The sequence below is a fragment of the Neovison vison genome, chromosome 6 (assembly GCF_020171115.1).
Source record: "Neovison vison isolate M4711 chromosome 6, ASM_NN_V1, whole genome shotgun sequence".
In the NCBI taxonomy this organism is placed as follows: domain Eukaryota; kingdom Metazoa; phylum Chordata; class Mammalia; order Carnivora; family Mustelidae; genus Neogale; species Neogale vison.
In genome coordinates this window covers 206,345,684-206,370,805 of record NC_058096.1, presented here as the reverse complement: position 1 = coordinate 206,370,805, position 25,122 = coordinate 206,345,684, and the positions used below count along the sequence as shown (strand labels likewise).

At 58.0% G+C, this 25,122-nt stretch overlaps 2 protein-coding genes across 2 annotated transcripts in view; both read right to left on the bottom strand.

Moving 5' to 3' along the window:
* The window catches only part of COL7A1 (collagen type VII alpha 1 chain), a 31,602-nt gene extending 20,271 nt beyond the window's left edge, over positions 1 to 11,331 (bottom strand). The window contains exons 1-35 of the mRNA XM_044253626.1: positions 11,314 to 11,331; positions 10,929 to 11,014; positions 10,251 to 10,431; positions 9,459 to 9,618; positions 9,290 to 9,383; positions 9,037 to 9,198; positions 8,640 to 8,803; positions 8,433 to 8,562; positions 8,206 to 8,322; positions 7,947 to 8,093; positions 7,745 to 7,861; positions 7,521 to 7,670; positions 7,295 to 7,423; positions 6,363 to 6,506; positions 6,148 to 6,273; positions 5,902 to 6,045; positions 5,194 to 5,313; positions 4,888 to 5,031; positions 4,434 to 4,559; positions 4,189 to 4,335; positions 3,853 to 3,975; positions 3,369 to 3,515; positions 2,984 to 3,118; positions 2,752 to 2,898; positions 2,536 to 2,672; positions 1,895 to 2,021; positions 1,662 to 1,808; positions 1,403 to 1,575; positions 1,267 to 1,302; positions 1,156 to 1,182; positions 1,018 to 1,062; positions 882 to 944; positions 390 to 461; positions 256 to 291; positions 88 to 123 (exon numbers count right to left, since the gene is read on the bottom strand). Of these exons, the coding sequence (XP_044109561.1) occupies positions 88 to 123; positions 256 to 291; positions 390 to 461; positions 882 to 944; positions 1,018 to 1,062; positions 1,156 to 1,182; positions 1,267 to 1,302; positions 1,403 to 1,575; positions 1,662 to 1,808; positions 1,895 to 2,021; positions 2,536 to 2,672; positions 2,752 to 2,898; positions 2,984 to 3,118; positions 3,369 to 3,515; positions 3,853 to 3,975; positions 4,189 to 4,335; positions 4,434 to 4,559; positions 4,888 to 5,031; positions 5,194 to 5,313; positions 5,902 to 6,045; positions 6,148 to 6,273; positions 6,363 to 6,506; positions 7,295 to 7,423; positions 7,521 to 7,670; positions 7,745 to 7,861; positions 7,947 to 8,093; positions 8,206 to 8,322; positions 8,433 to 8,562; positions 8,640 to 8,803; positions 9,037 to 9,198; positions 9,290 to 9,383; positions 9,459 to 9,618; positions 10,251 to 10,431; positions 10,929 to 11,013 (4,038 nt within the window). The 5' untranslated portion in view covers position 11,014; positions 11,314 to 11,331. The remainder of the gene's footprint in view (positions 1 to 87; positions 124 to 255; positions 292 to 389; positions 462 to 881; positions 945 to 1,017; positions 1,063 to 1,155; positions 1,183 to 1,266; positions 1,303 to 1,402; positions 1,576 to 1,661; positions 1,809 to 1,894; positions 2,022 to 2,535; positions 2,673 to 2,751; positions 2,899 to 2,983; positions 3,119 to 3,368; positions 3,516 to 3,852; positions 3,976 to 4,188; positions 4,336 to 4,433; positions 4,560 to 4,887; positions 5,032 to 5,193; positions 5,314 to 5,901; positions 6,046 to 6,147; positions 6,274 to 6,362; positions 6,507 to 7,294; positions 7,424 to 7,520; positions 7,671 to 7,744; positions 7,862 to 7,946; positions 8,094 to 8,205; positions 8,323 to 8,432; positions 8,563 to 8,639; positions 8,804 to 9,036; positions 9,199 to 9,289; positions 9,384 to 9,458; positions 9,619 to 10,250; positions 10,432 to 10,928; positions 11,015 to 11,313) is intronic.
* Positions 11,332 to 14,787: 3,456 nt separating this feature from the next.
* LOC122909454 (cytochrome b-c1 complex subunit 1, mitochondrial) lies at positions 14,788 to 23,488 on the bottom strand. Its single transcript, XM_044253627.1, has 13 exons — positions 23,382 to 23,488; positions 22,989 to 23,129; positions 21,066 to 21,152; positions 19,640 to 19,769; positions 19,220 to 19,418; positions 18,605 to 18,684; positions 17,111 to 17,226; positions 16,735 to 16,878; positions 16,456 to 16,616; positions 16,260 to 16,345; positions 15,835 to 15,923; positions 15,426 to 15,501; positions 14,788 to 14,981 (listed from the first exon to the last, which is right to left on the bottom strand). Exons 1-13 carry the CDS (start codon positions 23,448 to 23,450, stop codon positions 14,917 to 14,919), a joined length of 1,443 nt encoding a protein of 480 aa, XP_044109562.1. The 5' UTR covers positions 23,451 to 23,488; the 3' UTR covers positions 14,788 to 14,916.
* Between the last annotated feature and the right edge of the window lie 1,634 nt (positions 23,489 to 25,122).

The window sequence follows — 25,122 nt, the reverse complement described above, 5'->3', positions numbered from 1 at the left end:
TATCCCTTATCATGCAGGAGGCCCTGCACAGTGTCCAGCCTGCTCCTCCCTGGGCCACCTGGCTCCCCCCTTCCCCCCTGCACCTACCGGCTCCCCCTTCGGGCCTCGAGGTCCTCGCTCTCCCTGAGGACAAAATAGAGCAAAGGGTGACACCTGGGCACCGGCGCTCCGACGATGCACTCCCCCACAGCCCCCCACCCTGCAGAAAGGACTCTGGGAAGACACTGGATGAGCGAAGAAGGGAAGACAACTTACTGGTTCTCCGCGAGGACCAGGCCACCCTGGGGAGCCCTGTTAATGGAAGTGGTCAGGACAGTCAGACACCCACCGCCCACTCGAGCAAAGAGCCTGTCCCACCCGTGGGACCTGCAAGGGCAAGGCTTGCTTACCTTTGAGCCAGGGCTTCCCGGAGTCCCAGGGAGGCCAGGGCTGCCTGGAGGGCCCTCTGCCCCAGGGAAGCCCTAAGGAGGCAAAGGTGTCAGGGCAGGAAGGGGCCCTCCCTCATGCCCCTGGTTTGCTGGAGGAGCCCAGAACCCCACAGGTCCCCAAGTGTTCCTGGGGCGGAGCAGTGGGGCAGAGAAGCCACCCTTCTGAGCTCAGCGGGGCCTCATCCTGGGCACAAGGGCCGTGACGAGGCAGAGGGCCTTCCCTGCCTCTGGGATTTAGAACTTACACCCAGGCTCTCTGGGGGAAATCTCAAAACTCCCCTGGTTGTTCTGCTTTAGGCCCTTTCCTGAAGTCTCTGGTGCGGTTTACAACGTCCACTTCGGCTTCTGGGAATACCCTTGTGGTTCTAACCCCGTCCTTTCTTTCTGTCTTTTAAAAAACCCAGGGGACGCTTGCAGGAGTGTCTTAGGGGAACCTCAGAGGTTTCCACTCACCCTGTCACCCTTTGCAGCAGCACTCCCTGGGGGCCCTTGGGGGCCAGGAACACCAATCCTGCCCTGAGAGGAGAAAGCAGGTAAGGATCCTGTGTGCCAGTCTGGGAGCAGAGGACAGGTGTGGGGAGGCACTCACCGGAAGGCCGGGGGGGCCAGGAGGCCCAGCTTGTCCTTTCAGGCCCTAGAAAGGATGATCAGTGAGCTCTGTACCACCAGCCTTCCCCCAGCCCCACTGACCCCCAACCATTCTCTGCCTCCAACTAGGGTCACTCACCCTCTCTCCAGGTTGCCCCTTCTGGCCCTGGGGAAAGATATGTCCAATGAGGGTCAGAGGGGCCGGCCCCGGGTGTGGCCCTTGCCCACCCTCTCAACCCTGGACATTTACCTTTGGACAATGCACTGTGCAAGGTTCTGGCTGTGGCTGTGGATATAAGATCTCCTGGAGGCCGGGTTCTTCTACCAAGGTCCCCAGGCCCCCTTTCCCCTGCCAGCAACCCCTCCCCCGGAGGACCCTTGCAAACCTGGGTGGTTGAGCCTATCTGACACAAGGATGTTGCCAGACTACTGACTGCCCGCTCCAAGCTTGGACCATCATCTGTAGCGAAGAAAGTCTGGACAGGGTCCACGTCCGGCACCAAGCGACGCAACTGTTCTGGGTCAGCTCCGGCTTGGCCCAGAATCATCACTTTGAGCCCTAAGGAGGGGTCCAGCAGTCTGCATGACAACTGCGCCAGAGCCAGGCCGTCCCCAGGCCCCATCCCCACTGGCACTCCTCCTCACCAGCAGCCTGGGCCTCACGGATAGGGTTGAAGATGTCACCTCTCAAGGGCTCATCGACAAGCAAAACCATTACCCCTGGTACGTGCTGGCGGCGCCCGGGAGCATCCGGGGCTAACAGATGCCTGTGAGCAGTGACCACAGCAGTGCCTGGGACAAAGAACATGTCAGAAGCCAAGGGCCACCAGCTCCCTGCAGGGAAGCCCCCAGAGTCCACGTCCAGTGCACTTCCTTACCCAGGTTGTTCCCACTTGGGTCCACGTAGGGGATGCTGCGGATTTTCTGCAGGATGGCGCCAGGATCGTAGGAGCTATTCAGCGGGAACAGTGGGGAGGGCCGATGACTGTAGGACAGGAGGCCAACCTGGGGTGGGAGGGGTACACAGAGCCTGGGGAGGATGGCAAAGCAAGAATGACAGGGCCTGGGGGTGCCTGGGTGGCTCAGTGGGTTAAAGCCTCTGCCTTCAGCTTAGGTCATGTTCTCAGGATCCTGGGATCGAGCCCTGCATCAAACTCTCTGCTTAGCGGGGAACCTGCTTCCTCCTCTCTCTCTCTGCCTGTCTCTTTGACTATTTGTGATCTCTGTCTATCAAATAAATAAATAAAATCTTGAAGAAAAAAAAAAAGAATGACAGGGCCTATGGGGGGAGATACAGAGCTCAGGGTGTGGGACTACACTCAGGACTACACCTGAACTTGGGGGAGTCAGCAGTGATGGTAGGATAAGGAGCCAGGCAGCAGAAGGGGAGATCTGGAGCCTGGGGAGGGCTGGGATACAGCCTGGATCACTGGTAGAGGGAGCTAATGATCGCTGCTGTGAAGCCTGGGTTGGGGAAGGGCTGGGATCGGAAGGGGTCTGGCTGTCTCTGGGGCCAAACCTGCACTGCCTGTGGCCCGAGAGGCCCAAGTGCAGACACCAGACGCTCCAGGGCTCGCTTTGCAGCCTCCGCACGATGAACATTGTCCTGAGTGGCATGCAGCAGGAACACTACATCCATCAGGCCATGCGCACACACTGCAGGAAGGGCGCTGTTACTGAAGGGTCTGGCCCATCTGGCTACCCCCTTGGGCCCCTCCCACCGTGCCTATCATACCTGGGATATGTGTGACAGAGGCCTCAGGACCCCGTACACCCTCCCGGATGGGTATCAGTGAGAAGATGTAGGAGAGGCCAGGCTCTAGCCCCGTCACCTGCTGGGAGCTCGAGATCCCTGGAAGTGTCTGCGAGGCCCCAGGGATGTCTGCAGGGGATAAAACCTGGTTAAACGGGAGGCCTCCTGTGGAACCCCAACTGCCAGCCCATCCCAAATTTGGCCTCCACTTCACCTTGGCCAGGGCGTCTGAGTGGCCGCCAAGACAGGATGTAGCTGGATACTCCAGACACTGGAGTCCAGGCCAGGGTCACTGAGTCCACTGAAGTGTCCACCACACGCAGTTCAGTGCTTGGGACACGGGGTGACTCTGAAAAAGGTATCAAAGACCAGGGATCAGAGTCTATGTCTTGAGAATCCAAAGGGGAGAGATCACCTGAGGAGGTTCTTGGGTTAGTGAAAGAAATGTTACGGGAGTTCGTGCTGGGGGTCACCCCAGGGGCAAGAGTGGTAGGAGGGCTACAGGAGGAGTCACTAAAGGTCATGGGGTGCAGGAAACCAGGGTGAGTCATCAGTGGGGGAAAGCTCACACCAGGGAAGAGTGGACTCTCTGGGCTCACCAGTGTGTGCAGTCACTTCCGTGGGGGGCCCTTCTCCAGCTGACCCCAAAACGCTCAGCCATATGCGGTATTGGGTGGCTGGTTCTAACCCATCCAGTTCATAGCTGCTGAGATCGGGCCCCAGGACCCGGGATTGTTCCTGGCCACCTGGGGCAGGCATGAGAGTGAGGACCCAAAACACACGGAAGGATGCTACAGACCAGCATTAATGAACTTGCCCACCTCACCGACCGACCCTGCCGACCAGATCCACCCTCCTAACTGATCTTCCCCATTCTCGCTGACCCTGTTCACTTTACTGACCCTGCACGACCGACCTTTATTGATCCCACCCACCGGACTGACTGATTCCGCGCACTGTCACTGATCCAGCAAACCACAGACCCTGCCCACTCACGGACCTCGCCTAACTCGTCAGCCCCGCCCCCAGCCCCGCCCCCTCTGGTCCCTGAGCCAGCTCCCCCAAGGCGGGGACAGTTCTCACCCTCGGGTCGCCAACGCAGACGGAAGCCCTGTGCCCCGGGCACCGGGTGCCAGCGCAACCTCAGCGAGTGCTCCCCTCGCTGCACAACGCGAAGGGTCTCCAGTGCTGGCGGAGCCTCAGGCGCTACAGAGAAAGCACCGGCATCAGGGAGGCCCCGCCCCCACTCGCTCCTGAGCCAATGCCAGACCAATCCTGGAAAGCGCACCGCCCCAACCGGCTCCTCTGCCTATCCGAGACTTCATCCCTCTCCTTCCTCGACCCCCGCCGTGCACAAACCCGCCCCCAAACCGTCCACGCCACCAATCCAAGGCTAGCCCCAGCCTGAGCTCCGCCTACGTGTAGTGACGACAATGGAGACTGGCGCGCCCTCGCGGTCTCCGACCAGTGCGGTCACTCGCACCGAGTAGCTGACTCCGCCTTCGAGGCCCCGTATTTCTGCGGAGTCCGTGTTTCCTGGGAGCACCTGCTGTCTCGTGGGGCCACCTAGGCAGGCAAACATGGAGCAACAGTCGGGGTGGGGGTGGCTTACCAGAGAGGGCAGTCCCAGCCGGGAGGGACAAGGGTGGGTCAGGGAAACATACCCTCGCTGCGGCCCCAGGCCAGTCTGTAGGCTGTGGCTCCAGGGACCCCTACCCAGGTGACCCGCAGAACATCACTGGAAGCATTGAGGATCTGCAGCTTGGACACACTGCCCACGGGCGCAGGGTCTGGGGGCAGAGGCAGGGTAAGGGGCCAGGGGCCACTGGATGGCTGGAGGAGAACAGGGTGGCAGTGCCAACATGGTCCGTGCAAGGAGGTCTGAAGGTCAGTGAGAGGTTAGTATGGACAAGTCAGTGCAGGCAACCTCTGAGAGGGAGGAGGTCAGTGCCCCAGAGTGGGCAGGGTGGGGTGGCCAGGAGGTCGCTGAGGAGGGACACTTAGTCAATGTGGAAAGGTCACCGAGCAGTGATAGAGAGGGCAGCTGAAGCCGACAAGAATACACAGCGGGCTGGGGTAGCTGATGAGATGTTTGCCAGCTGGCCAGGATTCACTCACCTGTCCTCACAAGCACGGAAGTGGGGGTCCCATCCACACCAGCCACACGGGCCCACACACGCACCGTGTACTGAGTATCTGGCTCCAGCCCATCCAGCTCAGCCACCGTGGCCTCTCCAGAAACGAGCTGGGATTTTTCTGGACCTGGGAGTGGGAATGGAGACAGCTCCAGGGCTGGGTAGACTCTGCCCTCCAATGCCCCACCTGGACCCCTAATTAACCCCCATCCCCCATTCCACCCAGACCTGCACCCACCCCTGTGACTCTCCCAAACCTCCAGTCCCCTCCAAAACCCCTGGTCCTCACCACGGCCTGAGTGCCAGGAGATCCTGTATCCCGTGGCACCAGGAACCCTGCTCCAGGTGATGGTGACAGATGAGCTGCTGGTCTGCGTCACATGGACAGTCCTCACTGGGCCCAGTGGGTCTGGGGGGAGAGGCAATGGAGAGTCTCATGGAGGAGACAGTGGAGGGTCTGATGGGGGAGGATTGGGGGACCATCCACCGGAAGGCTACAGAACTCTAAAAGGAGACAGGGATCTGATGGGGGAGGTGGTGAATGGGCCAGATGGGGGAAGAAGTGGGGGTTCTGACAGAGGAGACTGTTGCAGTCTGAGTGAAGCAGGTGCTAGGAATCTGAGAGAGAAGAGGGTCTGACAAGGAAGACAATAGAGTCAGAGGAAGCAGTGAGGGGGTATAAGTTTAAGTCTTAGAGGAGAGTCAGGTGGAGCAGAAAAGGCCACGGGAGTCTGAGATACGATACGAGGTGGTGGAAATCTGAGGGCAAAGAGTGTGGGATCTTTGAAGAGAGGCAAAGGAGTCTAAGGAAGGGGGCGCTTAAAAGGAGACAAGGGAGGCCAAAGGGGAAAGCAGGACTCTGAGGGAGAAGGCAGCGGGAATCTGAAGAGAGAGACTGTGACTGATCTGGGGTGAAGCAAGGGTCTGAGAGGGGAGGGCATGGGGGTCCAAAGGAGCACTGGAGATAGATAGCCAAGGGGCTGGGTCAGGCCCTGACCAGTCTGAACCACGATGACCGCAGGGGGACCCTCTTCTCTTCCTCGCAGTGCTGACAAAGCCACCTGGTAGGACGTGCCAGGCCGTAGCCCTGTGATATCTGTGGAAGTGGATTCTGGGGGCAAAGTCTGGCTGGACTCTGGACCTAGGGTCAGAGGAAAGTGTTGACATGGCTCTTGCCTGCCCCCTCCATCCCCCATACCCTGACGGTTCCTCTCCATAACCCTCCCACACACTCCACACCGACCACTGTCTGTCCTCCAGCTAATCCGAAATCCACTGGCTCCAGGAACGGGGCCCCAGGCCACCCTCACTCGTGTAGCATCCGATGCCACGACTCGCAGCCCTGGGATGGCAAGTGGGGTTTCCAGTTCTGGGGGTGAAAGAGATCAGAGGTCAAAATCAGGACTGCAGTGAGCCAGGCAGGCAGCTGTCCCCCCACAGCCCTTCTGCAGTACTCACCCCGGCGGACCGTGAGGATGCTGGCGCCCCCCTCGCGGGCGCCCACCCGAGCAGACACCCGCACAGTGTAGCTTAGCCCAGCCCGGACATCATCCAACTCAAAGGCCGTCTGACTTCCAGGAAGCACCAGAGTCCGTTCAACCCCTAAGAAGGTAGGGTAGGCGGGCAGGGGTCAGTGAGACACCGAGATGTGGGATGATGGCAGTCAGTGACAGACAGTGACACAGGATAATGGACCAGTGATGAATGGAGACCCAAGATGATAGAGGTCTGTGGACAGGGACGTGGAATGTAGGACGAGGGAAGTCACTAGACAGTCATAGGACTTGACAGGTCAGGTGCCTGGGTGGATCAGTCGTTAAGCGTCTGCCTTTGGTTCAGGTCATGATTCCAGGGTCATGGGATCGAGGCCCACATCGGTCTCTTGCTCAGCAGGAAGCCTGCTTCTCCCTCTCCCACTCCCCCCTGCTTGTGTTCCCTCTCTCTCTGTCAAATAAATAAATAAAATCTAAAAAAAAAAAAAAAAAAAAGGAATTGACAGGTCATCAATAGACAGGGACATGGGGTAACAGGGGCCAGTATTGGGTGGGGACATTATTGGGGTGAAGACTGTCCACGCTGAGAGCTCAGCATGGACAGTGGTTCCAGCTAGAATCCCCGAAGGACAGGGACTGAGCTTGTACTTGTGGAGAAGGGGGCGAAGCTGCAGCTAGGGATGTGGGGCAGCGAGTGGAGACAGACCCCGTGAGAAGAGGGGCTGAGGCAGGGCTGGGAGCAGACACCCAACGACAGATCTGGGCTCAGTTGCCACCTCGGGCGATGGATGGAGAAGGCTAGAGAAACCCGGAAGCAGAAAGAGATGGGGGGAAGGTGCAGTCAGACCCCAACAGCTGGATCTTTAATGTGTGTGGGTGTGGCTGTGACCCCCTCACCCTGGGTACTGCGCACAGCAAAGCGGTACTCGGTGGCCCCGGGAACTGGGCTCCAGGACACTCGCACCCGCTGCCCAGGCAGCTCGGTAGCCTGTAGGTCCATCACAGGGCCCACAGGCAGCTCTGGCCCTGTTGGAGAGTGCAGCATGAAAGTCTGCCCGGCCCTCCGCACCACCTCCCCCCAGTCCCTTCCCCTGTCACAAGGCCAGGCCCACAGAGCCCTCACCAGTGGGGACCACAGTGGCAGGTGTGGCCACCTCACGGCCCTCCAGCAGCGTGTAGAGCGTGAGGCGGTACTCGGTGCCCGGCTGCAGCCCATCCAACTGGTAGCGGGTCACGTCAGGGGGCAGCACCACCTTCTGCGGTGCCCCCAAGCCTGCAAGATGACAGGGTCAGGCCAGCTGAAGCCAAGCACAACCCTGCCCGCCCACCCCTCTCCCCTGCACGGACCACTCTCACGCCGCCATTCCAGCCGGTAGCCACGGGCCTCAGGCACCAAGTTCCAGGAAACGAGAATGGACGTGGGGCCCAGGATGACCGGGCGCAGGGTCTGTTCAACAGAGGCATCTGCCCAGGGCACGCGGGACGTCAGCGGTCTCGGTGCCCTGCCAGCCTGCCCACCCTGCCCAAAGAAAGCCCCCGGCCCTCTCACCGGTACGGGCAGTCAGGGAGGTGGTCGCCCCGACACTCCGGCCGAGCAGGCTGCTCACAGTCACCTCGTAGTCTGTGCCAGGCTCCAGGTCACGTAGCAACACTGACCCCTGCCCAGGGCCCAGCTCCTGCTGCTGTGTGACACCGCCTGCACGGGGGGCACAGGAGGGTACAGGGGGACACGGCAGGGGTGGTCAGTGTGCCCTGCAGACTCCAAGCCCTGCCATCCCGTCTGGGGTGCGGGGATCCCCCTCACTCACCACTGAGGACCCGCCATGTCACACGGTAGCCAGTGGCACCCGGCACGCTCCGCCAAGCCACCAGGAGGCTGTGGGTCGTGGTGTTCTGGATGGTCAGCTCCGGCCCCTCCAGGGCAGCTGGGGGAAGGTGCACCAGGCATTAGCGGAGTCAGGGGTGGCGGGGGGTTACTGGGCGGTTAGGGGAGCGGGGTCAGGGGTTAGGGTCAGAGGCTAGCAGAAGTGCTCACTGGTCCGGGCTGTCCCGCTCACGGCCTCCCCAATGCTATTGGCGTAGAGGGCTACCACAGTCACTTGGTACTCGGTCAGTGGCCGGAGACCCTGCAGCTGTGTGCTTGTCTCACCAGCGGGGACGCTCACCTGCCCAGGGTCAGAGGTCACTTTACCTTGCCCAGCCAAACCCCCAGCCCCCCACCTGCCATCCCTGACATCTTTACCTCCCGCCGCTCGCTGGACAGTGGCTGCCCCAGCCCTGTCAGAGGAGCATACTGGACCTTGTAGCCAGTCACAGGGCCACTGGCCGCGGTCCACTGTACTCTCAAGGACTGACTGCCTGCTTCAGACAGCACCAGGTCTCGGGGACCGGAGGTTGAGTCATCAGCTGGGAAGGGCGGGGAGTCAGGTAACCAGGCAGGAGGATCAGGGGTCAGACTTAAAGCGGAGCATTGGGGTCAAAGGTCAGGAGCCCCTGGGGTAGGGGCAGCACCCCGAGGGCAGGATCCGAAAACAGTACCCCCAGCCTGGCGTTAGGGGCACATGGGATGGCATCACCACTCCCAGGTTGGGGCAGGGACAGGGGTCCAGGTCAGGGCACAAGTGTGGGCAGGAACTCACTGGGCAGGGTCACAGGCACGCCCCCTGCGGTCGTGCACACTCTCCGGGAAACAAGAGGCAGCAGGGTCCTCAAGATACTGAAGTCATTGACGAAGAAGAAGAAGTCACTGGTGGGCTGTGAGGCAACTCGCCTCAGCTCCTCGGGGTCGGCATTCTTGATCCCTGAGGGGACGCCCAGTCAGAGCTCAGGGGTTCCCATGCCCTCTGACTGGCCCCCGCCACAGCCCGCGTGTCACCTCAGCTTGGCACTCACCCACGGCAAACAGCTTGACCCCCTGTCCCTTCAGCCGCTGGGCAGCTGTGTCCACCAGATCCTGGGACTTCCCGTCTGTGATGAGGATACAGACCTGGGGCAGGCACACGGGGTCAGACAGTGTGCCTCAGCCAGCTAATGTGGGGGGCAGGGTAGGGGAAGAGATCACCTTGGGGACACCAGGTCGAGCCAGCTGGGGCAGGAAGACGTGGTCAGCCACGTGGAGAATCGCAGCCCCCGTGCGTGTGTTGCCCCCCTTGTAGCTGAGCTCACGGATGGCTCGGATCACATCGCCCCCTGAGCCAAGCGCATCGAGGCCAAACTCTGTCCTGTGCAGGGGAGGGAAGGTGGCAACAGGCTCGGGGCCAGGACCTGTTCTGGCCCTGGCTTCTAGGAGGCCTCTGGGGTGAGGTTTGCGAATACCAGGTCCCCTTGAGGGTCCTCTTGGTTCTGTGACTCCTGTCCTTCACCTCTGAAGCCAGTCACAATCTCCTTTGGTACCCCTCTGTGCCCTGCCTGGGGCTAGATTCCTTGGGGCTCCCTGCCTCTGGGAGCAGGATGTCTGGTTAATTAAGTAATTGTGGGAGGAAGGGTCCGGTTGTAGGGAGGTGGCCGTTGGCCAGGCAGGGAGGCCCTGTGGGAGGGGAGAGGCCGAAGGCATCAGAAGGCTGAAACAGGGGCAGTCCGGTAGGTAGGCAGGGGGCATCTGAGTCCCCTGAGCTCCCCATCTCCAGACCAGAACACACAGGGCTGTCTTTGGCAGGACACCAGCCCAGAGGTGTCTCAGGTGTAAGGACTCGACCCGGGAGATCCTTGCCTGTCTCCAGAGGAGGTCGTGGCTCGGGGAAGAGGGGTCTGGGTTCCCCAAAGCCTGGCCTTGGGGTTTCTGGGCTCCCTGCTCCTGTGGGGGGAGAATCCTGGTGAGAGTTCCAGGTCCCCAGCTCCAGGGGCCACCACTCACCGGGGATCATCGCTGTACTGCACGGCAGCGAAACGCACGCCCTGTGCGCTGGCCACCCCCGAGAAGGGCAGCACAAGTCCCTCCAGGAAACCTCGCACTTCACGGAAGTTGCCTCGGCCGATGGACGAAGAACCATCAAGCAGGAACACGATGTCAGCGGCGTAAAGGCGTGTGCAGGTCACTAGGGCAGGGAGGAGCCGTAAGGCTCTCTCCTTGGAGACCACCCACCCCTCCAGGCACTGTGGTCTCTTGGCACTAGGGGTTGGGGAGGATGGAGTAGGCCGCAGAGGTTAAGCAAACCGGCTCGGGCTGGCTGGGCCCTGGGAGCCTCTGAGGGAGGGACAGAGGAGCCCTGAGCAGACTCTGTGGGGGGACTGGTGTATGCAGAGAAGAGATAGCCTGGCCACGGGTGTGGATCTGGGACTGAGGTCGGCCTCGGGGGGCCAGCGTGGAGTGACAAAGAGGGGGTGACCCAGCTTGCATTCAGGGAGCCAGAGTTTGGGATCCAACAGGATAGGATGAGGTTTGGGAGACCAGCAGGGGGAGCGGAGGGTTGGGGGAGCCTGGGGAGAGTTAGCAGGGATGCAGGCAGGGTTGTGGAGGTGGGAGGGGTCCCAGATGAAGGTCACGGGTGACAGGGTGAAGCGCCCAGATGAAGTCCTTCCCGGCGGTGCCCACCTCTCTCCCTGTGCTGGGCCCGCGCGCGGAGCGCCCCTGCCAGGATCCCGGCGCAGAGTGCGGCCACCAGGAGCGGCAGCTTCATCCTGGGTGGAGGAGACGGTCAGCCAGGCCCCCCGTCTCTGTCCCTCATCCCCCGCAGCTATCGCGGTGGGAGCCCAGCGCACCCCTATCCCAGCCCCGGTCTTGCCTGCCCGTCCACGGGCTCCCGCCGCCAGCCGTTGCTGCAGTCCCGCTGCCACAGCCGAGAAAAGTCCCCGATCGGGGGGCGGAGCTGCGGGCGGGGTCCCAGGCGGCCCGCCCCCCACCCAGCGTTCCGGAGGCCGCGCCCCCACTACCCCTGCCGGGTTAGACAACTTGACTCTACTGAAGTAAAGCCCCCCACCTCCTGTGGCTTCCGGGACTCCCCCCAGAAGGTTCTTGACCCTCCAACCCTGCCCAGGGTCAGAAGCTGTGGCTTAAGGTCAGAGCGACTAGTGATGACCGCTGGCGGCAGGAATTTAGATAGGTTAGGGGGGATGGAAGAGACGGCAGGATGGTGGTGGGGGGAGGCTGCAGCTGGAGATGACTCACCCCCCACCCCATGGGGGTGCCCAGACAAGCCTTCAGGCCATGAGTCCCGCCGGCCACTCCTGTGATTCAGCCATCCCTGTCTGTCTGGGATCTCCTGTGCCCCACCCCAATGCCATTGACAGCTGGAGCAGCCCCCAGCAAATGAGGGGCTCTGGGCTCATCCCAGGGAAACCAAGGAACCACTGGACTGCGTCTGCAAAATGCTCCCCCCTCACCTTGGGAAGAGGAAGCCGGGAGGAGAGAATCAGTGTCATGCGTGCGTATGCATACGTGTCCATCCCGGCACCCCACACCCCCTGCCATGCCCTGAACCAGTCCCAGGCAGATGCCATCCAGCTGTGTTTGCACGGAGGGGGACTTGTCCACATGTGCAGGGTGGGACCACCCACAGTGACAGCTCAACTCTCAGGAATCCACCCCTTCCTGCCTACACCCCCACTGGTGGCCCCGAGTTCCCCCTAACTACTCGTCCTCCTTCTGGCCTGCTGGAGTCTCCTCCCTCACTCTATTCTTCTTGAAGACCCCCTTCTACCCATCATCCCCCACCAGGTCCAGAGGTCACCACGGGCCCCCCCGCCTCGCCTCTCTCAGGGCCCACCTGCAGCTGCCACCTTCATAAGTACCCTTGTGCGGCTGTCTCCCCTTCACCAGCCTGACTTCCCACCCATTTCCCTAGCTGGCTTTTGTGACTTAGACAGTCCCCTTTGACAGATCTCCAGGTCACGAACGCTGCTGTCCTGAGGACATGAGTGTTTGTATGTGCGTGTCTTCATCATAGGGGAGTGATACCAAGGCAGCGATGTTCCCAAGAACAGCCGGCCCCGTGTTTTATTTGTTTGTTTTCTGAGAAGCTCAGAAAGTATGTCTACACTCACCACTGCCCAGAGTCCCTTCCAACATCCTGGCCCCGGGCCTCTGCTGGGTCAACAGGCTGAGTGGGGAAGAGATGGGGACAGCTCTTCATCTTCCTTGGGCTCCATCTGGGCCAATGTTGGCAGTGGGGGGGGGGGTGGTCTCTGGTATGGCCAGAGCTGGAGGCAATCAAGACCATCCATGCTGCCTGTTTTCCTATTGCCCAGGTGGCTGAAGCTACCGAATGGCCCCTTTTATCACTGATCCCTCCCCCTATCATAGGATACAGGGCTGTGACCCACGGGGTCCAGAACTTTTTCCAAGGTCATGGTGTCCCCAGCCCAGCCCTTAAAGCTGTCTGTTGGGTGAGAAGAGCAGAGAACCAGACACAATCTCCTTACGGAGGCAGCCCCTGCTCCCAAGCCCCCCACCTCTTCTTGCACATCAGAGGCGAGAGCTCACCATAGGGTCATAGACACATGGCGGTCCAGCCTGTAGGGGCGACTGGAGAGCCTGCGGAGAGGGTAGCAGGACCATGATGTGCCCTGGAAAGGAAGGGCTGCCTGCTGTGTGGGGGTCCCTCAAAGGGTGCTGGGAGAGGCTGTTGGGGAGGTTCAAGCACAACGGCGATGTGTGTGACTGGAGCCCCCTGAGGCCACGAGCAGGTATGTGACCATCCGAGTCTCTTGACTCCAGCCTCCTGGCAGGTGCACAGGCTAGGGCACAGCTCCAGAGCCCAGCACCTTCCATCTGAAGAGCGGGGTCCCAGAGCTCCGTCCTTCTTCTTATGCTCCCCCTGAAACCTCCTTCTCTGGCTTGTCCCTACCTCTGCCAGGTGGTACCACATCTTTAACTGGGGCTTCTTTTTAGGATTCCAGCCCCACACATCCCACTGTCTTGGACACCTCCAAATTTCTCATCGCAACTATGGCCAAATCTAGGCAGGTCGTCCTCTTCCAACCTACCCCTCCTTGGGGTACCCCAGCGCTGCTGGGGCTACTGTCCTGCTTGTGTACCCTGCAGCCCACCCAGCTCTTCCTACGGCTGTGACCCCTGCTCTGCCATAGCACAGTTCCCTGGGGTGCCACAGAAATCCAGCCTGAGTCCCCATGCTAAATCTCAGGCTGCCCAAGTCACTTCTCTTCCCAGTAACCTCCATGGCACCTCCCTCAAAATGTCTCCAGAGCACAGATCAAATTCCCTGGCTTGGTGTGCAAGGTCTGTTGGGACCAGATCACATCCAGGAGTGCCCAGCACCCCAGAACCTTTCTAAGACTAGGCTTAGACATCAACCCCATCTTCCAGGAGCTCAGACTTACTCCCTGGACCCAGTGTGCCACATCTGTAAGGACCAGGGGTGGGCCCGTCAGGGTTCTGCACTGTCTAGCAGGTTCTCTCAAAGTAGGGGGATGACCTGGGACCTCCAGCTCTGGGTTCTAGCGGGCACTCGATAGTTATTTCCTAATTGACAACTGGTGACGGCAGAGATGAGGGAAAGGCACTGGGGCAGGGCAGGAGGGATTCAAGGATTGTTTGGGGCCACTGCAAGGCTGATGCTGGGTGTTTTCTCAAGCACCTCTGTCCCTGTATCCTGTTCCTGACTGCCAGTGGCACTCCCCCAGGAGAATCAGGCCCCTCACTTCCACTTCCTTCCTGGGCTCCCAGGGAACCTGACTGCAGAAGGGGTGGAGACACAGGAAGAGGGGTCTACCTGCTCACCCGCCTTGTGGGGCCAGGGCCTGAAGGGGGACCAGGCAGCTCTGAGCTCCACTGGCTCCTGGCTGCCACAGGTAGATGGGAAGGGGATCATCAGGCCAGCAGCTCAGGACTTGCCTGGGACAGATCTAGTCAAGGGAGGGGGCTCGGGCCCCACTGAGCTCAGGGCTATTCTCGGAGCCTGAGTCAGCGGCAAATGGAGGCAAAGGATTCCTGCCCTGCCTGTCCAGGCAACAGTCAGAAATCAGATGGGAACACTATGCCCCAGGCTATCATCCTCCCAGGATCCCCAGTAAACATTCGAAGGAGGCTTCCTCGGCGACTGTCCTTGGCCCTTCCTGGTCCGTCCAGGAGGCCAGAAACCGCCAGAATGCATACTACACGGGGCCCACACCAAAGGGCTTCCCTCCTGAGCCACAAGAGTTCCCAGGCAGGGACCTCTACCAGGGCAAAAGCATGGGTTCCCACACCCTACTCTTGGGACAGACTAGCTAGGAGCATCCCCCACGTGGCTAAGTGGAAACATCTGGCTTCAGCTCCCTGCAGGCATCAAAGGCTTCCGGCCTCCATAATACAGCCCCCACGCTCGCCCCTGGCTGAGGAGACATCAGCCTGTGGGAAGGCGGAACGATCTGGGGCATACAGAACTGGAGGAAAGTCCCTGCTCCCCCATCCGCTGCCCAGAGGACTCCACAGCAATGCCAAGAGAACAAAACAGTTCTCAACACAAGCCTTTATTGGAGGTAAGGTCATCTGCACACAGGTCTGAAGAACCGAGGTGGTATGTCTGTGGCGGGAAGGGACCGTGAACCTTGGCCCAGCCCTCTCGCCCATACAGCCGTCCTGCCTAGAAACGCAGCCAGTACATGCCGCTGCGGATCCGGTTGTAGTCTGGGAGCTGCTCAATGGGGCCTGTGGAGAGAGGGTGGGGCGTCAGGGCGGGGTACCTGGCCTGTGCAGGGACACCTGGCCCTGTGCCGCACCCAACTCGGAGCTGCCCAGAGCAGCACAAGACAGGCTTTGAGTGGAAAATGAGAAAAAAACATTCCCCCAGGGGTGCCGAGCCTGTCACTTCATGCTCTGGCTCTTGGAGCCCCACCCCACACACGGAGGTGTCCGTTACCTGGCGGGTGTGGAGTATTGATGGAGGCACCTTGGCAGGGAGTCAGGGAGCTGCTGGGACAGGTTTTCTGAGCAAGAACTCCCTGGCAGCCAGTCTATTGGGCAGAGCCTCTCGGGGGCCTCAGTTTGCTGCTGCCAGTGCAGGCTGGGGGTGGGGGGAGGGCAGAGGCAGAAGGGGAGGCCAACAGGAGGCCTGAGGAGACGGACAAAGAACAGGGCATCTAGGCCACTCACCAAATCCAGCCACCGCTGGACACTGGTCATAGAAGTACTTGGAGCAGACCTCACGGACCACGCTGGCATCTACTTCCTGCAGGAGAAACAGAAACCACATTGATGGGCAGATTCCAGGGACCACCTCAGCTCAGCCCACCAAGATCTTCCACATGGACCGAGGAGCTGCCCCCTCAGCCAAAAGAGAAAGGCAGTGGGGCCCTCCCTGCTGCAGACCTCCGCAGGCCCCACCCAGGCCCTCAGCGTTCAGCGCCTCTGCCCCGCCTTCCAACGATACACCCTGTTGGTGCCGAAGACACCAGGGATGCCTGCGGCAGCAGTCTGCCCCGTGCACTGTCAGGCCTCAACTCCCCGCCCTAGGAGTCTGCCAGGTCAAGACTCCAGAACCTCTCCCAGGAGCCCACGTTACCGCAATGCGGCTTTCCCACTCAGCCAGGGGGATGCGCCGGCCGTAGGTCAAAAGACTGCGTCCGATGTCTTCACACACAGGAGTGGTGCCTGCAAGGATCAGGGGAGGCTTACAGGTCCCCCCACCCCCCGCCGACCAGTCCAGTGCTAGAGCACAGATGCTCACTGAGCCTCCAGCTCCAGGCTGACGCCTGCACTGAAGGCCAACCCCGGAACCCAGCCCCCTGCTCCCATCATCGGCTCCTCTAGTGCTGGGCTGCAGCTGACCTGGCCGTGGCATGCAGGCCAGGATGTGTGGCATTCCCAGCAGGGATGCGGCATGGCCTTCAAAGTTCTCCTCTCCCATCCTGGCTGGAACCGTGGCTACCCTAGGGCTGTCCCTGCCAGGCTGTGCACCACACCCTCCCCACAGAGTGCACGACTCACCATCCAGATGAGCCACTAGGGCATTTCTGAGGACATTTTTGCCCCGCAGCACCTCACTCTCTGTGGCACTGGTACAGAGGCGCATCCTAAAGTGGGCGGGGGGTAGGTGGTCACTGGAGGGACAGGGCTGTCCCCAACCCCCACCGTCCTGCTCAAAGGCCCCTCCCAAGCCTAGCAACACTGGGCCTCCACTCACCACTGCCCCTGCAGGAAGAACATCATGTCGTCAATGTTCATGCGATCGCAGACAAAGTGTGCGCCCAGCAACCCAGTGTCCGCGTAGCAGATGTTGAAGGTCTGGAAACTCTGGCACAACTTGTTGGTCACAGAGACGGCGGCCAGCGGGCTGGACAGGTGCTGCCGAGGGGGAGGATCATCAGCAAGCACCTCCCTGTCTGCGGCCCACCCGGAGCCCCACGGTGCAAGAGCTCCGGGCCTGGCACCTACAGCTCCCGAAGCTGAGCCCCACACTCACTGTGCCGCCGCCGTAAGTGCAGTCGTAGTGTCCAATGATGGCATTGGCCACTTGGAGGGCTACGTTGTCTGGGTTGGCCCAGCCAGGCCCCTCTACTGCAATAGCTACGTGGGCCAAGGGCAGAGCATCATCACGGTGACGGATCTGAGGAAGAACATGGCAAGACTGAGAGAGCCAGCACGTCCAGGAGACCGGGGAGGGTAGCAGGTGTGGGTGAAGCACGCACATGCATGTGTGAACACGTGTGTTTGAGGCAGCGGCCACAGGACCCGTTCCCCACCCCCAAGGATTCTGGCCTCAAGAAGACAACCATGTTCATGAGGGTCCCTCCAGAGGCCCAGGCTGGGAACACCACCCCTGCCCACAGGTGGCCCACCTCGCTGCCCGTGAAGCGGCATGGAGCCAGGGTGGGCACAGTGTCCTCGGTGTACACCTCTGAGACGCTGCCAAAGTGCTTCTGGGCGAGGTCGAGCAGCTGCCGGTGCTCCACCCCTGCTGAGAGACAGTGAGTGCCGTGACTGGCCAGGTAGCAGGGGCCACGGCCCAGGGTCAGGGAGGCACACACAGGCGGAGGGCCCCACGTCCTGTCTCGGTTGGAGACGGCAGAAGGCAGACACATCAGGACAGGTAAGGGAAGAGAACCCTCCAGAGAGACTCTGCCTCAAGGGGCGGGGTGGGTACCTCCGAACCCAAGAGCCTCCATCATCTTAGCCCCAGGGAAGCAGCGGCATGCCGGGCTTGAAGATGGGTTCCCGGGGATGCATTCTCCCCCACAATAAGGACAAGCCTGGGGCTCCCCAGGCACCAGGCCAGCTGCCCTCCTTTTCCCTCTGATCCTTCCTCAAGCAGATGGCTTAAGGCTGCTGCCCTGGGGCGGGAAGGGGAGGCTAACGAGAGGGCACATGGGTGCTCTTGCAGGGCCAGGACTCATTCTGGGGACATTCTCAGATGTTGTGACCTCAGTCCCTCAGGACCCTGCAGGACTTCACATCCTCGCCTTTACAAGAGGAGGTCTCTGCTGCTTGAGCATCCTGACCGGCTGGCACTGTGGCCATAAGCAGCCTGCCAGGTACCTCAGCCTTTACTCCTTGCTTCCCCAAGCTCACACCCTGCTGGACACAACACAGCCTCTCATGCTGCTCGTTTAAAATGCCCTTGGTGCCCCAGGTCACAGGCCCCACGGCCAGCAACCATGCCCTTCCCAGCAGTCCTTTCTACCCACCCGGCTGCCAAGGCCACAAGCTGGAGAAGTATCCTTAACCCCATTCCCCGCTTCCCACCATGGCCAGATGTCCTTCAGGTTTCCATCTATGAAACCATCCCTCGCTCCCGCCGCTTCCCACCACACGCTTGCCACAGACCCTCCCTGGTCTGCCTGCCTGCACTCTGGCCCCCACATGGCAGCTAAGCCTCGGCCATGACATCGCCCTGCCCCTCTGCTCAGGTTCCCCACTCCCCACCTGACCCCCCCCATCCTTCAGACCTTGGCTCCAATAACACGTTTCAAAAGCATCCCTTAACCTCCAATGCTGCACTTCGCAGCCTGTCTTCAAATGTGCATCGTCACACCCCAGTGTCCGGCCTGCACACTAGCAAGGCTTCCAGCTCCCACTGGCCTGCTATGTGGGTCCCTTGAGGGGCAAGGCGGGACTGAGAAAGACCTGTGCTAACAAGGCCGAGCGGCATCCCTACATGGCAGGCCCCGGCAGGGGGAGCAGGGCAGAATCCCGCCCCACCTTAGAGGGCATGAGAGCGAGCTCACTGTCCTTAAGGACAGGACAGGAGCAGGATCCCCAGGGGTGGAAGATCCCCTACGGTCAGAAGCAGGAGAGCCGGGCTCTGGTAACCAAGGATGGTGCCCAGCACTCACCTCCGGCTGCCGCCAGCACCATGCGAGGGGCCTTGTAATGCCTGCTGAGGTACTCAGTCAGGTCTGCACGAGACAGCTTCCTGCAAGACACACAGCCAGTGGCTCAATGCCTCTCCCAAACCACAGCAGTCTGGGTCCCATAGAAACAGAGCTGAGGAGACAGACAAGGAGAGACATGGCTTCTCTGGGGAGTGGGCCCTAGCACAACCTTCGATCCCCTTCCCCATCTCTGCCACCCGCCCTCCGGCCCCCCCACGTCAGCCCTCAGGACAGGCGCAGTCCTTCCTCTCTGAGGAGGCTGTGAGCTGATGCCGGGATGCTCTCAAGGGGCAGTGTCAGAGCTTTGTCCTCTGACAAAAAACCACGCAGACAGAATCCCCAACACTCCCTCCCTCAGGTTGTCGGGACACACATAGAATCATACCCTACAAAGAGGCCCCTAACTCGAGTGAAGACCACACAGGCATTCAAAAAGACCCCCAGGGAACATATGGCAACAGAGAAAACATTTCCAGTTGTACAAATTAAGAACATACGATGGCACAGGCCGCCTAAAAACAAACTCGTGTGGACAGTGCTTGAGCACGTGCCAGCACGGGTCCAGCCACCCCTCACCTGACATTCCCGCTGGGCCCCTCCACAGCCTGGGCTAGGGGTGTGCCCTGGAATGCCGTGGCATGCAGGTAGTCAAAGACCACATCCCGCATACACGCATCGTTCTCCTGCAGCTCCTGGAGGATCACATCCCGCTCCTTCTCAATCTGGGAGTCTTCTAGACTGCAGTTCTGCACAATGTCGGCCAGAAGCTCCACAGCTGGATGCAAGAAGGGCAGGTGTGGGTACCAGGTGGGCCACTGCGGGCCAGTAATGGCACAAACCCCCCAGGTCTGGCAGGCGTGCTTGCCCCGCTGCAAGAGGATACTGTTGGGGTAACCCCAATTCTCCGGCCAGTCCAAGCTCCTGGCAGTGGGGGCCTGTCCTCTGCACCCTGAAGTTCTATCCCCTTCCCTGCCCTCTCCTCTACGCATTCATTACCTTTCGGCAGGTCCTTGGACAGCGCCTTGATGTAGTAGGCCGTGTGCTCCCGTGTGCTGTAGGCATTGAGATGGGCCCCCATGCTCTCCACCTCCTTTTCCAAGGCATTGCCAGGCCGATTCTTTGTTCCCTTGAACCAGTTATCAACAGGACCAATCAGAGGCCACATGGGAACTCAGGATCCCTATCTTAAAAGGCCAAAGTCCCAGCAGGACCACTTCAACAAAGACTACAGGAATACCGGGCCTACGATCTGTCTTCACCAAGTGCTGAACAGGCCACGGTATCACAGGCTAATCAAATGGAGAGAGCCAGGGGCCAGGAGAGAAAGGCATGGCCAGTTCAAGTATGGCCTGAAATCCACAGCCCCACAGCAGCCTGGCCTTACCAGCATTCTCTGTCACCTCACTGATAGTCACAGTCAGGTCAGCTCCCGTCAATGTTCAGATGATGCTGCCATGACCCACTCCACCCCCACGCCATTCACATGACTGTGTGTGTGTTAGTGGACAGCTCTGTGGCACTCAACCCCAGTTGCGTGTGTGCGTTTGTGTGTTGCTGTCCACTGGCACACACACCCACGTTGAGATCTATACACACACTTGTGATGCTGCTGCTGCTGGCTAGACTGCCTGCCTGGGTGGGGAGTCACCCACCCGGGGGGCTCCACACCCCCACCCATCCATATCTCCTTCTCCATTTCTTCATTCATTTAAAAAACTCAAGACTTCAGGGTTCTTGGGTGGCTCAGTGGGTTAAGCCTCTGCCTTCGGCTCAGGTCACGATCCCAGGGTCCTGGGATCGAGCCCCACATTGGGCTCTCTGCTCAGCGGGGAGGCTGCTTCTTCCTCTCTCTCTCTGCCTACTTGTGATCTCTCTCTGTCAAATAAATAAAATCTTAAAAAAAAAAGAAGTTAAAATTAAAAAAATTAAAAACTCAAGACCTCATGCCAACACAGGATGGCTGAGGGGCTGAGGGTGGATCCTGTCCCCATCTTCAAGACACCTTGGTGTTTACGTCTGTAAACAAGAGATGCCCGGGTATTCTGCCAGAGGAGAGCACCTGACAATAATGCAGGCCAGCCCAAGTCTAGGAATTTGTTAAAATGCACGTGTCTATCTACGTGTTTCACGCTTCTGCACCGACGTACACATACAACACAGGCCTGGCCTCTCTGGTGAGTAGAGTCCTGCGGCTCCCTGGGTTTTTTTCTGGCTCTGGGGGCCTTATTCTGGCACTGACCAGATAGGTGCTCACCCAGCAGAAGCTAAGCCCATGTGGTTCCTTCCAGAAAAGCCAGCCAGAGATCGCCCCTCCCCCAGCTGAAGCCCATACTGAGGAGGCTGACTTTGCTAACTCGCATCCTCAGAAGGGATAAGAGGCAGCCCTAACCCCAAAGGAGATGTAGGACTTCAGGAGCCTCACCTTGAAAGCCAGATGCTCCAAAAAGTAACCTGCCCCATTGTTCTTCTCGGTCTCGTAACGGCTGCCAACGTCAATCCACACCCCGACCTGGACAAGAAGCCATCAACAAAGGTAACACACGAACTACCCCAGCCCCCACTTACACCCTACCCTAGATGACTCATCAGAAGCCCCAGGTAGGTGGTCACGGTCCCAGAGTAGGAGAGAGCTGTTTTCAGTAGGACTCTTGTGCTTGGAGCTACAGCTGTGCTCTGGGCACAGGAACTGGCTGAAAGACATACTATGTTACCTTTCCTTCCCACTCTATTTGTGGACTGGTTCCCAAGGAAGTTTCTAACTGTGCACACTCGCCTGACCCCATTACTCTATGAAATATTATATTCTTTTATTGCTTTTCAGTTCATTTTTTTTTTTTTTAGGCAAGCAACACTTCATTTGAAAACCAACAACTTATTTTCTCCTTTCTAAAAATTATACTCTGTGGGTGCCTGGGTGGCTCAGTGGGTTGGGCCTCTGCCTTCAGCTCAGGTCATGATCTCAGGGTCCTGGGATCGAGTCCCACATTGGGCTCTCTGCTCAGCAGGGAGCCTGCTTCCCTCCTCTCTCTGCCTACTTGTGATCTCTTTCTCTCTCTGTCAAATAAATAAATAAAATCTTATTAAAAAAATAAATAAATAAAAGTAAAAATTATACCCTGCCTTTGTTCTGATGATTTTGTCTTTCAACATTAAGAAAGGAGGCTATTGGTTTAGACATTGAACATTTTCTATTATTAAGCAAGGAGCTTTCATTCACAATTAGTTTTTAAGTTTTTAACCAGCCTCGAAAACTTAACACTGCCAAGTGTCTCACTGGCACCCAATGAGAATCTCACAGTTTCCTCAACAGCCTCCTGGTGTGCTATGAAACATACACCACCTCACTCACCCCACCCAGGCTACATCTATCTAGTTTTTTAATATTTGCTCACGGCTGATTTAAAATTTTCACATCTACTTTCCCAAGAGATGTTGATATACATACCATATCACAAATTCTTACACTAGTATTTGTTACACAACTAACATCTCAGAAAGAAAAATTAATCTTACGACCCATAGTAGCCTTTGGGTATCACCGACAGCATTCTTTCCCCAGCAGTGGTGTCCCTTACAATCTAGAGCATCTCAGGGTCCATGAAATATAGCAATCTCTCCCAAATTTTCTTAACAGCCTTTGTGTCGGTTTATATAGGCACCATGTAATACCGAAGCTGCCCATGATCTTTTATTGTGTTTACTTTTATCAAACTTATATAACTTGTAACAACTTATAACACTTATAACAACTTCTATCAAAGTACATTATTTGTTCCTGGAAAACTGAAAGAATTTACCAATAAAACGACTTAGCCCTGGAGTTTAGGGTGCAGAGGATTACGCTTGAGAATTCTCTCACCTATTCACGTATCTAGCCAAGATTTCTCTCCTTAAGTCAATTTAGAGGATTTGTATCTTTTGGAACATCATGTTTCTTTGGAATCTTCAAATGCATTCCTTACACAAGTGCATAAGCAGTCCAGCCAGGAGATACTTCAGGCTGAGTCTAGCGGTCACCTTATGTCTCCAAAACCCACTTCCCTCATGGTAAAATGAAAACAAGATCACCTCTCTCATATGGGCTACTTAAGAAAACGCTGCAAAGAACCTGGCCTCCTGCGTGGCAGGCATCATATGCTAAATGAGTGTGGGTTATAGTGAGGAAGGCCCCAAGAAGCCAGGCCTAGCCGGCTTAGGGATTAAGGTGGTAGAATCAATCCAGCGGTGAGTTGAGGAAGAGTCCGACCCAAACCACAGAAGACTCGAGACCAAGGTCACACCCTGACTTGGGAAAAGACGCCAAGCGCAATATGAACGCGGCCTCCCGAGAGGGGGCCCCGCTCACCGTGCAGGTAGGATGAGAGGACTGCTCAGAGGCCACTCGCAGCCCGTTGTCCAGCACGCTGACCTGTGTCTCTGGCACGCTCTGAAGAGCCTGGGCGAAGGTGGCGGTGCTGCGCAAGGCGGGCGACCTCAGCAGGACCGGCTGCATAAAGGGACGACCAAGACTGAGGGCTGGGTTGCAAGATCTCTCCTCGGCTCACAAGTCAGCAGTGGGATCCCGGTCGCCGCCCCCCCGGCCCGCAGCGAGACTCCCATCCCAGCTCAGCCCCGTGACCTTCGCACGGCCCTGACCCCGGAACCTCCCCAATCTCCACCCTCCGCCGCCAACAGTCCGCTCCCCTCCGCGTGCCGAAGCCCCGAGCTCCACGGCCTTGTGCTCTCGCTGTCGCCTCACCGAGCTGCGGGTGCACAGCAGCCCTCTCGTCCCGGCCCCCACTGCCCGGCAAACTGCGGAAGCCGCCATCTTCTAGCTCCGGTCGGCGTTACGTCGCGCCGCGCAAGCGTAGAGTGGACGCGGCGGCGCCGAGGCGCAGGCGCACTACCGCAGACGTGGGGCTCGGCCGCCTCCTGGTGGAGACCAGGAGTATTCGCGCGGGGCTGATACGTGGTTCTGTCCGTGAGTCCATCGGTACCTGCGTGCGTCACCCCACCTGGCTGTCCACGGCCACTGCGGGCCCATCCGCAGTCCAGTACATCTTCCCCTTTCCGTGGGAGGCAAAGAGCGCGATGTTTCTCACGAACCGCGGGCGTCCGAATCCACTGCGTGCTCGGAGCTGCCGCGCGGGCCAGGGGTGCCGCTGCCGCGCGTGTCCAGGGATGGGAGCCCGGGGGCTCAGGCCCCAGCGTGGGATGCTGGGGACTCTGAGGTAGCTGCTGATCACGGTTTTCTTTAAAAGGGTGAAGTCAGTAGATTCAGACGGTTGACATGGAAGGAATTTAACAAGATATCGCTAAGAAAAAGGAACAGTTTAGAGACTGCTTATTTGGGTGGAGAGAATATGGATTCCGTTCGCGATTGACACGAGCACTGTGCGTGTGGCACTGGACTGTGGCACTGTCACCATGCGCCCTGTGAAACCGACTTCAAATTCAAAGTCATCGGCCTTGAGCCACCTTTCGAGAGGAGCGTGAGAGAAGGCTGTTGCTCCGGGTTCCGGACTTACCCGGCTTCCGTGTGCACTGCACACTGTAAAACAAAGAAAACTCCTAATCTGGGGTGTGTGAAATAGCCTTCCTTGTTTGCAACACAAAACCTGCACACACAAACAAAACAAAATGATGTAGTTTTTCTAATAGATCTCATAGGAAAAAAATCCGGAGGAACTCACTCGAAATGAAGCCAAGTGACTTCTGAAAAATTGATTGAAGGCTAGGAGAAGGATGCTACCATATTTACATTTACATTTCTGTGTTAATACAGAATTTTTAATTTTTACAAAACAGACGTTACTTTTGAAAGAGCATACCTCTGAACTCCACTTTTACATGACTTACGTGATTTATTGCACTAAAATCTTTGTAATCTTTCAAAAGAAGTCGTACTTAAGATATAATTTTTGTAAAAGCAGACCAAAAGACACTTAAGTGTGTGTTTATTAATATTTTGTGGTCTAAAATTATATTATGATCTAGAAGTGAAAAATAAAAATGCAGGAGCGCCCAGGGAGCTCAGTGGGTTAAAGCCTCTGCCTTCAGCTCAGGTCATGATCCCAGGATCCTGGGATCCAGCCCCGCATCGGGCTCTATGATCTGAGGGGCGCCTGCTTCCTCCTCTCTGCCTGCCTCTCTGACTACTTCTGATCTTTGTCTGTCAAATAAATAAATAAAATCTTTTTTAAAAAAAGAAAAGAAAAGAAAAAGAAAAATGCAATAGAATTGTCTAATTAGTCCTTCTTCCCATTTTTAAAAATCTTTAGTTTTAAGAAGTTTTATATTTACAGAAAAGTTGAGCAGATAGTAGAGTTCCCATATAGTTTCCCCTGTTACTAACACCTTACATTATTAAGGTACGTTGGTTGCGATTAATGAGCCAATATTGGTACACTATTATTAACTAATATATATTCAGATTACTTTAATTTCTTAATATATTCAGATTACCTTAATTTCTACCTATTATTTTTTTCTCTTCTAGG